This window comes from Macrosteles quadrilineatus, unplaced genomic scaffold, assembly GCF_028750875.1.
Source record: "Macrosteles quadrilineatus isolate MER2022 unplaced genomic scaffold, UCM_ALF_1.0 Scaffold_8__2_contigs__length_117827958, whole genome shotgun sequence".
NCBI lineage: Eukaryota > Metazoa > Arthropoda > Insecta > Hemiptera > Cicadellidae > Macrosteles > Macrosteles quadrilineatus.
The window spans coordinates 94,399,814-94,417,864 of NW_026542601.1; the positions used below are offsets into that span (position 1 = coordinate 94,399,814).

At 33.9% G+C, this 18,051-nt stretch overlaps 2 protein-coding genes across 4 annotated transcripts in view; one reads left to right on the forward strand and one right to left on the reverse strand.

Moving 5' to 3' along the window:
* LOC128999739 (run domain Beclin-1-interacting and cysteine-rich domain-containing protein-like) overlaps positions 1-18,051 on the reverse strand; it is a 30,117-nt gene that overhangs the window by 2,453 nt on the left and 9,613 nt on the right. The window contains exons 1-9 of one of the 3 annotated variants that reach the window (XM_054426397.1): positions 17,172-17,299; positions 15,132-16,055; positions 13,624-13,789; positions 8,640-8,771; positions 6,794-6,996; positions 3,770-3,912; positions 3,128-3,310; positions 2,228-2,410; positions 316-481 (exon numbers count right to left, since the gene is read on the reverse strand). In XM_054426397.1, coding sequence (XP_054282372.1) covers positions 316-481; positions 2,228-2,410; positions 3,128-3,310; positions 3,770-3,912; positions 6,794-6,996; positions 8,640-8,771; positions 13,624-13,789; positions 15,132-16,055; positions 17,172-17,249 — 2,178 coding nt within the window. In that variant the 5' untranslated portion in view covers positions 17,250-17,299. Of the gene's footprint in view, positions 1-315; positions 482-2,227; positions 2,411-3,127; positions 3,311-3,769; positions 3,913-6,793; positions 6,997-8,639; positions 8,772-13,623; positions 13,790-15,131; positions 16,056-17,171; positions 17,300-18,051 lie in introns of those variants that run through there. The other 2 variants (XM_054426395.1, XM_054426396.1) reach the window with 2 other exon arrangements.
* Positions 17,414-18,051, forward strand: part of LOC128999740 (probable ATP-dependent RNA helicase DHX35) — a 28,713-nt gene continuing 28,075 nt past the window's right edge. The window contains exon 1 of the mRNA XM_054426399.1: positions 17,414-17,596. The gene's annotated coding sequence lies outside the window, so the exon portion shown is untranslated. The remainder of the gene's footprint in view (positions 17,597-18,051) is intronic.

Here is an 18,051-nt window from a genome sequence, read left to right on the forward strand (position 1 = left end):
TATATTACTGATTTCTTTAAATACGGCCACTTTTTAACCAGGCCAAGCTTAAAGAACTACCTAATGTAGACTACTGCATGTTTTATATCACATCAACTATTAAGGTAGAACAAATTAAGAAATGAAATGTGATTTTACATTGAAACATCATTGGCTCCAACATAGGGAGAGGATGTCTACATTAGTATCCAAAAGGCAATGATTTTATTTTGTATTTTGTTATTAACAGTTCATTTGTGCAACATGAACAAACTTGCAAAGTATATCTCATTGAACTTTAAAGAGTTGTTAGTCTACTGAAATAGTATGAATTACCACACAATCCTCCACATGAGCCAAGGCAGCGGTTACATGGAGTTTCAGTTGTTCAGTCATCTCTCCGATCTTAACCTGCTTCAGGTCTTGGATGGAGTAGACATGGGGATCCATCAGAAAGTATGGGGGAGTGGACCTCAAAAAATCCTGTAGACAACCGTCTTCTCTGTAATACAACCATCCATGTTAGTATTGCCAATCTGTCACCTGGAGTTTGAAATATACCTTTTGATGGTAATGGAATTTGCAAAACTAGGTAAAAAAGCACGATCACCAACACAAGTAAGACAAAACGGAAGCTTTATCGAGTAACCATTTTGCAGGGAATCAATGCCTAAGGGTATAAACTATGTTGTTTTACAGGAAGAAGGAAAAAATACACATCTAAACTTACCAAATAAAAAGAAATGCATGCAGTTGACGGTACCCAAAATGAATAGTGAATTGTGGTGGAAACTTTTTGGGTGCCATCAACTGCCTGAAATTCTTTTCTGAAGTGATTTAGTTGCTTGTCAATTCATTCTCTCTTAGTGTAGTCTTAGGACATTTCTATGAAAGACTGACAATATTTATTTTACTCATATATTTACATAAATGAAGCTATGAACACATGATGAATGTTTGTGATTACAAATCAGAAACAATAACAATACATAGCGAGACGCTCAGAAAATCACTTCATACATTATGACATTTCAATAAAGCTGGCCGCAAATCACACCAAATGCGACAGAAGGAGGTTGGCAACTACTATTTTGCTCTTTTACTGTACAATGGAGCTGAGAAATGGGGTCAACCAATAAAAAACCATTACGCAATAGTAGACAGCTTTACACAACTGGTGTGTGTGTTGTGTTGTTGTTTCGACTGTTGTTTACAAGTTGTTTTGGTTATAGAATTGCAGGTTATGGTCATGAATTATTGAAAAATACATTTTAAACCTTAAAAAAGTTATAATACCACAACTTATTTCTGTGTTTTGGTGATAGTTTGTGGCTAATCTCATAAAATGTACCGGTATATGGACATGGTAGCATAGGTCTTAGGTGCATGATTTTATTTTGACCGTTTGTATATTTTGTGCATGGCTTCTAATAGTAATTTGAATTATAAACATAATAATAACAACATAAAATACAGTCAAATGTAAAATAATATAGTTTTGTCTGTAACAACACAAGTCTTAGAGCATGATTTGGGTTGTTTACTGGGTAGGGCCATTGGTAGGGCCTACAATTTTTTGAGACCTCTTTGTAGTAAATGTTACATTTTTTTGGACAAGTATAATAAATACATTTGTTATACATGATTTCTTATTAGTTTTTAATGCTCTTTAAAAAGAATGTAAAATTGAATGTCAATGAATAATTTTATATTATGATATTTTAACTCAAACTTTGCAAACTGCACCATATTTCTATCCTTGCCATGAAAATATTTTATTTTAACTCATGAAACCCCAACTAAAATTAGTATTTCATAATGCACGATCTAATACTCTACTAAACAAAACAAATTTAGGCCAAAAATTTTAATAAATAAGTATTTTATGACAATTTTCCCAAACGCCTACAGTTATGTGAAGAAATGGCCAGCATTCCTAGAAGCAACACCACATGTAGGCCTGGCAAACCTCAAATAAAATTGTTTCACCAACTCGAGTCACTCAAAGGGTTAATTTAACATACAACTCATTCATTAGTTAACACGCTTCACACTTCCAGGAGGCTGGAGCTGCTAAGTGGATGTTGATGATAAATTTTTTGTTATTTCATCTAATGAATCACACTTCACTTGTCTATGGTGCTTAATGGGTAAAAATTAAGATTCTTCTAAAGAGTGTTTGATTATTTAACATATTTGCTTATAATTTAGGCCTAAATTTGAATCTGTGCAAGGGACACAGACTTACTGTAGTGCAAAACGGCATGTGTTGAGGAAGTCCTTGAGGTAGTGCAGCTGTATCCTGTACACCCTGGTTCTATCCAGTGCTCTCACCCGAGAGTACAATCCGGAGTTGAGATCCAGGATGTTAAACAACGGATCACTGGCCATCTGGTCCAGCAGTCTGTACGAGAAATTGGAGACAGCACATCTGCGGGTAAATTTGAACATCACACAAAAGGTTTTGATAGATTAAGCAAGGCTGATTTGTTCTATCGCAGGGACGAATAAATTGTGCAGTACTTATTAAGAAATCTTTTTTTCATCCCATGGCAGGAACATTTCTTATAATGCTTAATCAATTTCAAAGTTAAACTATATTATTTAAAAATTAAAAATAAGGTTTGGACTGCACTAGAAGAAGAATAAAGAAAATATTACTACTCCCCTCTTTTACTATGGTAATTCCTACAAAAGAAAAATTTCACTAAGTTACTATTTTATTCATCAATAAATAAAATGCATCCCACACTTTTGCAAAAAATCCAATCCAATCCAAGGATTTAGTTTGAGAAAGATAAGTGTCAGTTCATTTGAGAAATATATCAAGTTTAACATGCTTTGTACGTCATCAGTCCAATAACAAGTAGTCAAAGGATAGTTTCAGGTTATATGATCTATTTTCATATCCAGCATCGAACTGAACAAGGTCAAGAACATAATATGATAAACATCTTATATCGACATAAAATACAGTGAAAAATTGAAAACCCTACCCAGCCATACTGAAATTTGAGAGAAACTTACGCAGGTTTCGCAACGGATGCAATACAACTAGCCAAAACAAGATATCTTCTGAATAATTTTTTTGTAGGAGTATACTTTGATTTTTTTAGTCTTAGTGAGAAGAATGTTTAGTTCAGCATACCTGGTAAAGTCCCATTTCTGTATCACTCTTCCAGGTATGACAGCCAGCTGATTGGTGTGACAGCCGGTGCAGAAGTATCGGCCGAGATACTCACAGTATCTAAACCTGCCTGCGTACTGCTGCGCAACTGTTAGACCACAGCCTGCACATCTGTAGTTCTGCTTGGCCATAAGAATGCGCCGTCTGTGGACAGAGAATGTGCTTCGTGTGAATCATAATTTCAACGTGGTTTCTGTGTGTTAAAGGACCTGACTGATTTGATCAAGACACCTCTAATAATAGCAGACATACTTCACATAATCTTAGTCTGAGCAATCTTTAGTAATATCAGAAGCTTTTATTTGGAAGACATTGATAAAGCGTTACCTATCTGAACAACAGAAAACTTAGAAGAGATGTTTTTGTAAATGTTCCTCAAAATACCAGTTTGGATAACTAAACCTTTGGTTAAACTCGATTGAGTTTTGCACATGATCAATGCAGGTTAATAACATTACTTTAGCAATCACAAAAACAAAACTTTAATAAAATCAATCATAGTGAGCTAAGTTCAAAGTGTCATTTAATAACCCCAAACAAAAATGTAGGAAAACGCAACTCTTAGCTATAACATAAAATGTTTAACCTGTGATGTTTACTCACTCTGGAGGGGGGTGGGCGGTAAAGATGATCTGTGGCCGAGGCGGGGCCCACTCCACAGTTCCCCGCAGTGGGGTCGCTTTCCTCATATCCTGATCCTCAGCCTCGTCTGGACTTACTGGCACACTTGTGGGCAGTGGCAACAGCTGTGCACACAAACAAACCGATACTTAAATAACAAAGAGTGTTTATTTGCCAAACATTTGAAACTTAAATTCTAAGGATTACTAGAGAACCCGTGCGGCTCAATGAGCCGCATAGTATGAAACATAACGCCGAGGAAAACGTTATGCTTAAATTCGAGTAATTCTAGTTACATCTTAAAGTTGTTTAAACACTTGTTAGAAACTAATTTTAAATATCTCTATTTGCGTCGTCAAGGCTCACTTACATTATTTCTGCTCTCAGTTTTAACTGATAACTTCTAATGAATGCTAAACGATCTGCTTCAATTCGAGTTAACATGTTGCAACAAAGTTTTTCCAGCATTGAGAATTGAAGAAAACCGTTACCTTACTGATAAGCTGTGTCAAGTAATTTAATTTGGGTCATTTTATTTCTTTGATTTGAGACATCCCCTAAGAAACGAATTTTCTCCGTAGAGAATGATGAAAAGTGGGGTGATATCAACCATTTCATGTGCTCCATTTTTTACCCACAAAATCTGGGTTACCAACTGGACAACCATAATCTGCTTTGAATAGGCTAAAGCAGCAAACACCATTGAAAGTTGGTTAACGTATTTTAACGTGTTGTCTGTCAGTCACAGTAGGTATATGTCCCGCAGCAGAACATTCTCTTGTTGTTCTGATCAGTGGAGTTTCTCTCAATACCTGTACCAAAGTTTTGAAAGTATGGATTCATTTGTTGAAATATGTTGGATAACTCTTATAGCTAAAAGATTTGGATAGCAATTTTCATTTTCTCTTTTTGAACAGCGTATATTATTTGCCTCCCCCTGAATCATAAAAATAAACTTGACCGTAACTACTCGATCGTTGAATACATAAACACTAATTCCTTCATTTATGTTTGGTCACTTATATTGCCACTAAAACTTTCAATAGTAAATGAGTTTTTGAAACTTCTTATTTTTGACTTGAAATGTCTGGATTTTGTTGGTGAATTCAGTAAAAAAACTTTGTAAAAGTTTGTCCGAGGAACTGGCAACATAACCTAGAAGTAAACAATCCATTTGCGTTTTTTCTCAATTGAAGAAGAGCGAGTAATACAAAAGTTTACAACAAAAACATAAGGTCCGTCAAGATTTGGTATAATCTTCCTACTTTAACTCATCATAAACATAGTTTATACTAAATGTATTTAAATATCTTGATCTATCAGTGTCAGAAGTAAACATTTCTTGCATGCATTCATTTGATCTGACATTAGGCAAGTTTACCTTACCCGTGACAACACTATGTGCTTCGTAAATTTTTTCACTTCCAAAGTAAGTTGCATAGCAGAACTGGCAAATATTACTCTTCTCACCAAGTGAATGTGTATTTGGATGGGTATCTGTTAGACCACACCTCTCTTTTTCTACTCTTCTCATACGCATAAAGATATCTTATTATTAATTGTCTCCTCCTCCCGTTTTTAATATTTCTTCTTTGAACTTGAGGCATTTTCTGTTCTTCCAACAAAACTGATTAACTGTTTAACTTGGTCTTAACCTACTGAATATTACAAGCATATTTACTACCAAAAATCTAATGAGTTTCTTTTTAGAAACAGCTGTTTTTTTTGTTTTTAAATTTGTTCTATGTATTTCTTATGAGGAAAACCCAACCTTTGAGAGGGCCTCACGACATTAAGAGGAGGAATTTTAAAATTCTAAAACCTTATTGCAAAACTACATATTGAGACGAATCTTTTGACACCTTAAACATTAAAATTGGTCAACAAATAAGGGAGGAGTTGCGTTAACAAAAAACGGCTTCACGTATTATATAGATTTGTTGAACCTATATTATTTTATTCCTTATCTTATGGACATAAAATTAAAAAAAAGTTAACAGGTTTCTGGTGGACACCACAAAACATAAGATAAGAAACATGCCTGATTTTAGGTGCAACTGTGCAAATCACAATGAATTTACCGATCCTGTTAACTTTTTACCATAGATTTGCACACCAGATCTGACCAAGACGGGATTACTACCCCCAATATACAGTGCTATCTTCTGGATGAAAAGACAACGTGTTGGTCCGCTTGACCATTAATCAGACCTAGCTTACTACCGCAATAACCGCAGTGGCTAACCAAAAACCAAAATGTAGCATTTTTAAACTTGACTTCTAGGTTGTAGCTCCTATCACCTATAACTTAAAGTGGTTTTGGATGAGTTAGATACTTGTAAGTGGAATTTTGGTTATGCAATATATTGGACAGTGGAGCTCAAAGAGTTAATAGTGTATATGCATACTAGAAATAATGTTTTGTTAAGATAGGGTTAAAAATATCAAACAACTAAAAGGATTTTTAAACAACATTCATTTTGAGGAAATTTGGGTACAATCGCACACACTTAAATTGGATAAATATTATTCGATATTTTGATTTATTCTTCCCATGAAACAAAATAAAAACAGGTCTGGCAACAATACAACTTCCAAAGAGTAAATCAGGCTAAACTAAAACGTTACAAGAGCCTTAAGAATCAAATTAAACAAGCACAACACCAGTTTAATGGCTTTAATCAGCTTAGGATATCTGGAAATACAGTGTAGCGTTTGTATTTGTGTCTAATTTAAGGGGTTTATTAAAAAAAAATATGTTTGGAGGAAAAGCTCAAAAAATAAATATTAGTTTGACCTGTAATATTCAGAGATCCAGGAGATAAAAGAATCAGTTGATGCAGAGGAATCTTCAAAGATTTTCTAAAAACAAAGTAGGTGTTTCATTGAAAAATGTTAAGCAGATTTTGGATTTCGAAAAAAAAATGCAAAACATTTGAAATTCAAAATATTTCTTTTAACCTCAAGAAAACTCTCCCATTCCTTCAAAAATGTATTTCTACTCACTCGCTGGCCACAAGCATCCTGTTCGCTGACTAGCCACTCTATGTCTGATGCGCGAGGTAGCTGTTTGTCACTGAATCGCCTCAATAGTGCCAACGCGACACCCTCAGCTGTCACCCCAGTCCCTGACATTACATCACTGTCACGTTGCGGTGGACGAGACAACTCTGCCTCGGAGAAAAGAGATGCCAGCGACACTGACAACCCTATGGAGTCAATTTGAATTAATTGTATTTTACCAAACCACCTTCATCATCATTATAGCTATTGTGATCATCCTTATCACCATTGTCGTAAACTGCTATCAAAATTATATTTTCTCTCTTAAGTTTTGATAATTGATGGACATGAAAAAAAGCTGTAGCTCACAGCAAGTTCTGTGGTCGGTTTGTCTTGGATTAAGTCAGTGTATGTGATAGAAATCAGTGATAGACAGCAGGAAACTCAGGGTGTCTACCAGATTTCTCAAATGAAATTCCCGACTTTTCGTTACCATTTAAAAAAAATCCCGACCACAACCTCAGTCCATTCTCCATGTTACTACACCTTATCCATCTTGTAGTCACAACGCCATCATCAACATGTCCCGCGTTCACGGCACCATTGTCAACATGTCCTGTGGTCACGGCACCATCGTCAACATGTCCTGCGGTCACATCACCAACATAAACATGTCCCACGGCCACGACACGATCGTCAATATGTCCCGCTGTCACGGCAATATCGTCAACATGTCTGGCGGTCACTGCACCATCGTCAACATGTCCCGTGGTCACAACACCATTGTCAACATGTCTCTTGATCATGGCACCATCGTCAACATGTACTGCGCTCATGGCACTATTGTCAACATGTCCCGCATTAACGGCGCCATCTCTGACTTGTCTTGCGGTCACAGTGCAAGCTTGAAGATCTTCGCGATCACCGAAATAACTTCATCTCCTGGGGTCGCGCAATCATCGTTTACATCTCTCTCAATCAAGGAGACATCATCATTGTCACTCACGACGCGGCAAAATCGCCAACGATCACAACGAATAATGTCCAAAGAAAATCTCGTACTAAACGTAATACCGTCCCGATGATCGGGAATACATTATTCCCGATAATTTTCCGATAAATTTTTAAGGGTTAGATTATTTGGACCTTCGGCTGAAATTTATTGCTTTTCACAACTTTTTAAAATCCCTGACTTTCCTGGAATTCCCGACTGGTAGACACCCTGAAACTGTATCAGTGGATCAATTCAACTACAGTAATTTTCATTCTAAAGCTGGCTACAACTTAATCTTAATACAACAACTAGATATCAACTAGGCTAATCTTAATAATCTAAGGTTTCACAATAGATAAAACATAATCTCTTAAAAGTATATTTCCCATCCTTAAGGAACTGCTGAAGCCAATTTTATTGTTAGAGGTCGTGATTTATTTCCAATTTTTTTCTGGTTATTTCAGTCATTTAAAACCCCGTTTAGCCAAATAAAACGATCTAATCATAAACAATAACTTGTCCTCTAGTTATGTAACCAAACAGCAAAGCGCAAAACGAAATCAACTCTAAATTAATAGAAATAAAATTTTGTCAACACTAGCATTCAGTGTCACCAGACATGAACTGGACATAAAAAACGAGCTTCAAAATTTACAATGGGATGGGAAGTCTACTTCTACTGGTTGGTTTCACTTAAACATGAAATATATACAAACAAAAATGTTTTGATCTCATACAATGATGCAATTTAAATTTTCGTTATATTGCTAATTAGTAATGGAGTAGTACATTACATATTTATAACACAAGACATCCTGGACATTTTGTAAACAGTTGATATAACTCAACCCTTACCAGACTGGTTAAGCTTGTTGAGGTTACTGGTGTTATCGTCTATCTCAAGGTCATCTACACCATCTGTTGAGATACTGTCAGACGAACCTCCAGGAGATGTGGAAAGTGGAGAAACACTTTCTGTGGTTGTGGCTGTATAACAAATATAAATCAATGTCTAAGTTTAACTTATTATTTAATATACAGTAGTAACCTAGAGAAAAGCCTTGTTCTCCTAAATACCCCCGCTGCAGCAAACCTGCAGACTAGGCGAATTTCCATTTGCCTGATTGGATTTACACTAAAATGCCTCCTGAAAAATATCCCATTTATTCCCTATTTAAATAGAATTAGTTTAACGAGTACTTAGGTTTGCTGCAACAGGGAGGGTAAAAAGGTGTTTTTTGTCGTAAAATGTTCATAGTTTAGTAAGAAATGAATGTATTTTACATATTCTATCAAAATATGTTCATAAACAAGCAAACTACAACAGTTGACTTATTCTCCATAAGAATAACATGGGAATTTTAAATTTACAATTTTTTGGAATTTTTTCCGTAACCATTAGGCGCACAATAACGCTTCAATATACAGTAGACTCTCGCTCATCCGGATCGGCCTTGTCCGTACTCCCGGTAGTCCGGATCGGCAATAGTGATTTTTTTAGTGGCTCAGTACAATAGACTACCTCGAATAATGAAAAAACTCGGATAACACGGCGGTAAAAATTATTACCGGTGGAAGTGCATATGCCTGGGCTATCATTACTGTGGACCTGGAACAAAATTTGGCCGATGGTGGAAGTGCATATGCCCGGCTATCATTACTGTGGACCTGGAACAAAATTGAAAAAACGTCTATATACAGTACTGTGTATTTGCTCGACTCTCGATAGTCCGGATTTTTCGTAATCCGGACCGGACGTCCGCCACATTGGTCCTGATGAGGGAGAGTCTACTGTACTAAATTATTTGTTTTTAAGCTCTACAAAATGGTTTGAAAAGAAATTGTGAAATTTTGTGTTTTTAGTGTCAAAAATGGGAAAAACCTATTTTTACCCCATAAAACCCCCCATAAACCCCCGTTCCCATAGTCCGATCATGCTGGTTCGCGAACTCGTTCGAATAAATGTAGGTTTACACGTTTATACCAAATTTCATCAAAATCGGATCATTTTTGCTCAAGTTATCGTGCTAACGGACACACACACACATATATATATATATATATATATAAATATATATATATATATAAATATATATATATATATAAATATATATATATATATAATATTCAGGGTGCTCAGTTGTACTTATTTACCACAATAATTTAATTTATCAGCAGCCCTATTACGTGAATTAAAATATATAAATATATATATATATATGAATTTGAACGGATGGTGTTTTTGGCCTCTAGGGACCTTAAAACAAAAAAGTTAATCGGTCCCGGGTCCAGGTCTTACCATGAGTACTACGGTAATAGCTTATTCCTTAATGGGAAATTCGCTAAAAGGACAACAATTATTAACTGGATTCAAGACAGCAAGAAAATTGAAGAGAGGGGATCAATGACTGAAAAACCTAATTGTAACATTACACACTTTATATGCAAATAATAATCATCCATGAAGTTTCCTATGTTTTTGTTGAATCTTTAGGTAAATTAAAACAAAAGTGTAATTTTAGTGTATGACTTTGTCTTACTCTGTATTGAATAAGAATAAGCACAACTGAATTCTGTAGTCACTGTTTTTGGAATAAACTATGTATTTATTCATTCAACAAACCCCGCAAAAAATTAACCAAGAGCCTGATGAATTTTATGATACTTGTAAATGAAATAAAAATAAAAATACTTATTTATTGAGATGATTATTAGTTTACCTTGTAAATCTAAACATAAACTAAACAATGATTTTCAAGCATGTTTTAAAATTTGAAAAATAATTATTACAAACTGAAGTGACAAAATCGTAATCCCTAACATACACATTCACACTATCACTCTGGTGGTTGATGACAAAAATCATGTACAGCATGTTGTACAATTCTTATACATTCCATTTAGTCAACATTTTTCTCCGACTACAACTAGACTGTTTGGTTGGGCATGTGGATGTAAACCAGCAACATTGACCAATTTGTACATATTTACCCTTATAATATCCAAACTATGGAAAAAGGCAGTGTAAATATTAATAAAATCAATTATTGTGAACGTCGTATGAAACTGACCCAATGAACTGTGGGGTAAATACTCTCATATCAATAATAGATAATTAATCATGTGATTCCCTACAAGTGTTGAATATAAACTTAAGATATGGAGGAGCTTAGGATTTTTAAAGACAATGGACTTTTTGTATTTTAAAACTTTCATGATATAACTTTTATGAAATATCAGTAATATTACCAAACTGACTATGAAGTTAGAATATGTAAAGAAATAATTGGATTTGAGCTTGTATAAAAATCCAACCAGAGTTTCCATATAATTAATCAGTTTCTACGTAAGATTTTAGTGCATAAATAATGCAATATTACAGAACTTAAAAAAAATGTAATTTTTTAAACTACCTATAGTTAATTTGTTTTTAACTCAAGTATTAGGTACCCAAATAGAGTAAATAGTTATTTACATTTATTTCAATATTCAAGTTTTAATTATTGTAAACTTACAAAATATAGGCCTATTTCAATTGTATATGATTTTTTTAAACTTAGAAGCAATTAAGCTAGGATAATTAAGTAAAATTTAGTCAATTACATTTATAAAACCCTCAATTTAAATTTTAAATTTACTGAGGCCAATTATAGGCTTTAAGACAAGTATGTGAAGAAACACACTGTGTTGGATTAAATACATTCACGTTTTTACAGTACCGTACACAAATGTTACATAAATAAAAATTGAGATACAAAATAGTATATTTCGTACCTATTGCCGAAAACGAGGTTTTGCCGGCTCGAGATAGTTTTTAAATCGATTGAGAGCTGCAAAAACATTTTCGGTCCGTGGTACGAACACTATTTTTCACCACACTACTACTATTCACAATAATAATAATTAAAACTTATACCCCCGCCGCAGCAAACCTGTCGTCTAAGCGAATTTCCATTTGGCTGAATTGATTTTCAATTCATCTATTTAAATAACATTAGGTTTAACGAGTACCTAGGTTTGCTGCTACAAGGAAACTAATAAAGTGTGTGTTTTAAGTAAAATAATTATTGCTTAGTATAAAATGAATATATTTGCCAAGTTTGATCAAAAGATATCCATAAACAAGCAAACTACAACATTATACAATATTCTCCATAAGAATAACATGGGAATTTTAAATTTACAATTTTTTTAGTTTTCTCCGTAACCAATAACCGTACAAAAACACTTTGATATACTGAATTGTTTGTTTTTTTAAGCTCTTTAAGAATGTTTGGAGAAAAATTGGGAAATTTTGTGTTTTGAGGGTAAGAAGTGAGAAAAACCAATTTTTACCCCATAAAACCCTGTTCCCATGGACCGATCATGCTGGATCGCGAACTCATTCAAGTTTATCCCGCCTTACACCTTCAAACCAAATTTCATCAAAATCGGACAAAAATTACTCAAGTTATCGTGTTCACGGACACACATATATATATATATATATATATACATATATAAAAATTTGAACGAATGGTGTTTTTGGCCTCTGAGGACATCAAAATGAAAAAGTAAATCGGTCCCGGGCCTAAGTCTTACCATGAGACCTACGGTAATAGCTACTTCCCTATAGGGAAATTCGCTAATAGTCAACATAACTTTAAGGTTATGTGAAGAAGTAATTTCAGGAATCGGCAAAAATAATAATAAACAGTTGCTAGGCAACGGTGAAAATAAAACAATTCTATTTCAATGCTATGGATACTGTTTGTGTAATTAATATGCAAGAGGACAGCTGATTTTGCGGCCCCGGGATGTAAAAACCTGCTCGGTCCCCAAATTACGATGACAGCTGGCATGGCCAGCAAAACGTAACTTTCAGCCACCAATTAATGTGTATGTAATATAGCCAAAAACATTAGAGTGTGGTGAAAACTAAGTTATGAATCATTAAAAAATTCAAAACTGGTTCAAAATAAATCACAAACAACTACTGGGCAGCATATGAATAGAAAAAATGTAAACAAAACATAACTAAAAAAAACAATTAACACAATGAAAATAACTGACCTCTAAAACTATAAATCATATCAGTGACTTGGGAGGGTGATTAATCTTAACTAAAGGTCAAGATGGTGTGAACCGACATTGATAAGAGATAAGAGTAACTGCGCTGCTTACAATTGGTTACAAAATATCATTTGGCATTCATTTGATCAAGGTCAGACCTTAAGTAACCATTAAACTGTGGTAATAGTTCAGGTGATAGAAACTATTATTTAAGTGTTTAAATTACACTTCTATCAATTAAGGTCAACCTTTAATTATCGTAACATGAAACCGTGTTATAGTTTGGATTTGTACAGTTACGTTCACTAAACATGTAATAAAACAATTAATATAAAAAAAATGTTTGATTAAAAATTTGTAGTTTTATAGACCAAATGCAATTTAAAAAAAATATTACTTTCCTTGTAAGTAAAACAGTTAAAAAATAGTCAGCATTTAAAAGAAACAGTTCAGAGAAGAAATAACTAAGCTAATAAATACATAAACCAATCATTGAAAAAGACAAGCTTATTGACAAATCAACAAATTAAATTATTAATTTTTGTTAAGTACTGTACAAGGAAAAAATATTTAGTGTAACAATTGCTATTGTGAAAAATGCCTTTCTGATAACATGTGAAATTAGGTTATTTCGTTTTAGGCTACATGGAAGAAACCGTTGAGAGAAAATCGTAAACATGACATTGGTTTAGAAAAAATAATAATCAAAAAAACAAGTTGACACTTCATGCAGTCAAACAGATACAGTACTGGACTAAAGCAAATAACTGGATTAGCTAGCACTTACTGTCAGTCTTGCCATCGCTCAGTAGCGACAGACCTAAAACATTCCTCCTCCTCTCCTCCTGTTTCTGCCTTCGCCGCAATCTGATTCGCTGCTTCAAATTATTGATTTCTTCATCGCTTTCCTCAATCGTGTCTTCTGCTACTTTTGCCCACATGTTAAACTTCACCTAAAAGATTACCATTCCATCAGTATATTATGACTGATGTATCTATCGATTAAAAAAATTAATAAAGTAATAACTGTTTGTATTACTATAAAAGTGATTAGTACAAAAATATGTTCTGTTATAAACTATCAATAATTATTGAGGAAAACATTTTTAAAGTTACCTATTTATTTTAATTGTAGATTACACTTTCCAGCCTAAGTTTGAATAGAATTTTAAAACTTGATTAACTAAGTCATTGATCAGCACATATTTAAATATATCATAATTCTCTTCAGAGTTTTCTCCGATTGTGTATTTAATTTGACTAAGTTAATCTTAAAAGGTTTCTTCAATGTCTAGCACAGCTCGCATACTTAATTATAAGATTCCAGTTTATTAACCTCTTATTCCAATCCAAGCTGAGGATTATTACATCAAGATAAATTCTCATACACAGGGAGACAATTTATTGTTACTTCTGAAACGTAAACGTAGAGGCAAAAAAACTCACATAAACTAGTGGCATCAACTAAATTTCAGACAAAATAAATGGATTTAATTCTGTATATTAAAACAAACTAAAATAAAATCCGAGGAAGAATGTGTTTTTTTATCAACAGCAATAGAACACTAACAATAATGCCTTATCAAGGATGAACTATCGAACGAGTTTGTTCTATTTCCTTGAAACCATTTACGTTCTCTCCACCATATCTATTTCATATGAATACCTATTAATTCTTTTAAACCCAACTTTGAATTTTTGAGTTTTAGTTCAACCAAATATAGTTTCAAGCACGACTCATTTAATAAGTTACCTATATTGAGTTATAACAATAAAATCTCCCTAATAGTTATAATAGTTATTTTGACATGATGTATTTCCAGTTTACTTTTAAAATCAATAATACTAGGTACGCTAATAATTTATCTAACTGTGATGAATAGAGTGAAATTATCAAAACTTGTTAACATTTAGCATTGTTTAATGAGTAATAAATAAGTGTAAAAATAATAATAGCTATTGCGCAAGTTACAAAATATGGTCACAATGAATAAAATATTTCCAGGACGTCATAAGAGTTATTATTACTATGTTAACAGTTTCATCTCTTTTTTGAAGAACATCTTAATAGTTAGTACTAAAAACAACAACTAACAATTTTTACAATTTTTGTGGTGGGAAACGTAAATAAATTTTGTGTTGCTAATGCTAATTATATTTTTTTTGCCTTTTGGGAAGATACTAATAACTTTTATGTTATTTGATCAAATTGATGATAAGATCAGGGTACCCTTATTGGAATGCGAGTTAAGTATTATCCATTAGAGGAATAGATTAAGGGAGAAACCTAAGTACCTGTTCAATAGCGGCAATCATGGCCTCGGAGATGGCAAAATGTGCGTTTTCCCTGTCCAGCTCAGCTTTGGCTCCTGCAAACTGACCTGAGGACAAGAAGCTGGCCAGGCTCTGACCCTGCGTAGGTCTGGGGAAGTAACCAGTGGACATCGGCTGAACACTGTTACCTCCAGACTCCATGAAACTCTTCCTCCTGCTGTTCTTTATACCACATCTCACTCCACCTTTGAGTCTCACTCTATGTGAGAAACTGTTCTGCGACGAACTGTCCACATACGAACTATCAGTCTCTTCATAGATACTGTTGGTGATTTCATGTATGCTCTTGTGACTTCTCCGTCGTTCTAGAATGTCCGAACTACCATTACTACTTAAGGAAATATTCACTTCGTTATGTTTGCTCAATTTGATTTTTATCGGTTCACTTCTTGACACGTCTTTCATAACAATGAGTTCATTTGTGTTGCTCTTCGATTTCTTCAAAATTCCTTTCTTAACTGTGCTTTCTTTCTGTAACTGTTTATAGTCTATTTTCAGAACACTCGGAGACAGTGTTTTCTGTTCTGGCGGTTTTGGGGAGGGCTGTACTCGATGGATAGCTGGGGATGATGGGAGAGTACAAGGTCTTCTGGATACAGGTGCGCTTTTAGGTTGTCTCTCTCGCTCTTCTGTTTTCTTCCCGATCGCCTCTAGAAGACTAGGAAGACTTCGCCATGCTCGCAGGACAGGAGAGTCACGTTTCTCCTTGACCTCCGATGTGCTCAGCGTAGACTCTACAGTGGCGGATATAGGTGCAGGAGTGGGGGGAGTGATGGCTGCCAACTCTGTGTCAGGGGGGACGAGTTTGTGTTTGAGTTTTGCCGCTCTCTGCATCGCATCGGGGAAAGACGAACATCGGCGGTGAGCTTTCCACTTGGACAGAAACTGAAAAACACATGAATGAGATCAAAAACAAACTATTAGCAAAACGCAAGCTACAAGTTAGTATACTTTTAAATTTAAAACAATAAAAACATGAGCAAAGACTGTTATATAAACTGTGTCTACTTTTCTGTGAGGAAGATATGCACATAGGAAACGTTCCCATCTCAAATGATAATAACAATAATGGGCCTAGTAATTATAATTAAAATTTGAATGCTTAAATCGTAACTTTTTTACTTTGCTAAATGGGTTACAATAAATCTTGATTTAGGGTTGAGCTTAGTAAGGTTCAAAGAGACAATTTTTCCATAGAGGCGTTCATTTTTCAAGTCTTTGAGTTGAAATCACTCAATGAAATTGTTTTCAGAGTAATGTACCAGCAGTTTAAGTTGCAGGAAAATACTTGATATACTTTATGTAGGTAGGATAATAATTGATTTGTACATGAATTTATTTACTGACTCGGGTTACATTGTTGTAAACATTTTGTCTGAGCAAACAAATCTTATGAGGTTTATTTTTCAAAATCAGATTGTAAAATCATGATAAGATTTTTACATTAAAAATGTGTCATTTTTGAACAAAGATGCTATTTATTCAACCAATTCATACACTTTTTTTGGTTTTTTAATTAAAATTAAACTAAAATATATTAAAACAAGACTGAAAATTATGGACTGAAAGTAACAGTTTACTTAAGTGTGCATTTTATAAACATAGCAAAACATGTTAACACAAGTTACAAGACTTGTCATAATATAAGGCTACAAGATTTTTTTCATGACTAGGAAAGAAAAATTATCTGTTATTTTTAGAGAACAAGCATAAAGAACAATAAGTATAACAAACAGTTACATTAACAAGACTTGTTCATTCATTAAAATAAAATCAAGTACCTGTTTGTGCATAGGTATCCAATGAGAATTTAAAATAAGAAAAAAAAAAAATAAAACAGCTTGATAGTAAAAATATGTTTTAGAAGCAAACTATAGAAGTAAACTATGTACCACAGTCAATATTTAAGATAATTTATTTTAAACTAAAAATATAAATACTAAAATGTTTTCATTGTAAATAAAAATATTGACCCAATTGTAAAAAAAAATTTCAACCAACCTCATCTTGATCAGACAGTTCTTTATCAGATAAGAGCAAACTTGCAATATCAACACCGGTGTATATCTCCAACAGCATTCTGTACTCGAGTGCAACACACAGACAGTTGAGTGCAACGGAGCACTCGGCCACTGACTAAGCTGTACAGCTGTTTGTTGAATGAAGGTTTCCCAACGCTTATCTCTGTCTGAGGCCACTGTGTGAATGTACAGTCGATGGTCTCAAGTGACAAGTTATCAGGCAGTAGCCTCGGGAATGACAGAAACTCATCACAAAGTGCGGTCAAGGGGGTTCAACATGGTGGACTTTGCACTGTTTGACAGCTGTGATGGTAAACTACATTTGTAGACAGAGATACAACGAGACACGACTTGGCTCAGTGACATCGTGTTACCCAAGACTAGCGACCGGAACTTACTGATAAGGTTTGTTATGTTTAAACTATTTTCTAAATGTATATGTCTAAATGTATAAATATATAACATGACCTATTTTAATGCAAGAATTGAATTGTTCCTATTAAAATATGATTTAGTAGCTTTAAATAAATTTGTACAAAAATAATTATGGTTTAAATCTAGGGAACAAAATAAACTTTTTTGGGAGATTCTTACAAATGCAACTGCTTCAAGCAATATTCACAAACAAATTAATTGTGAGTTTTTTTTTATTTTTGAGGGAGGAGAACAAAGCTCAAGCACAGTGGTTTCAAACAATTAAATAATTGTAATTAAATAATTGAGGGCAGTAATTGTTGCTACCCTAAAGAGAAATCCACAATTATTTTTACTGAATGAATCATCGGAAAAGAGTTTATAAGGACAGGAAATCTGTGCGTTGACTGGAGTTGTTTAACATTTTTTGAGTGTTAACACACGCC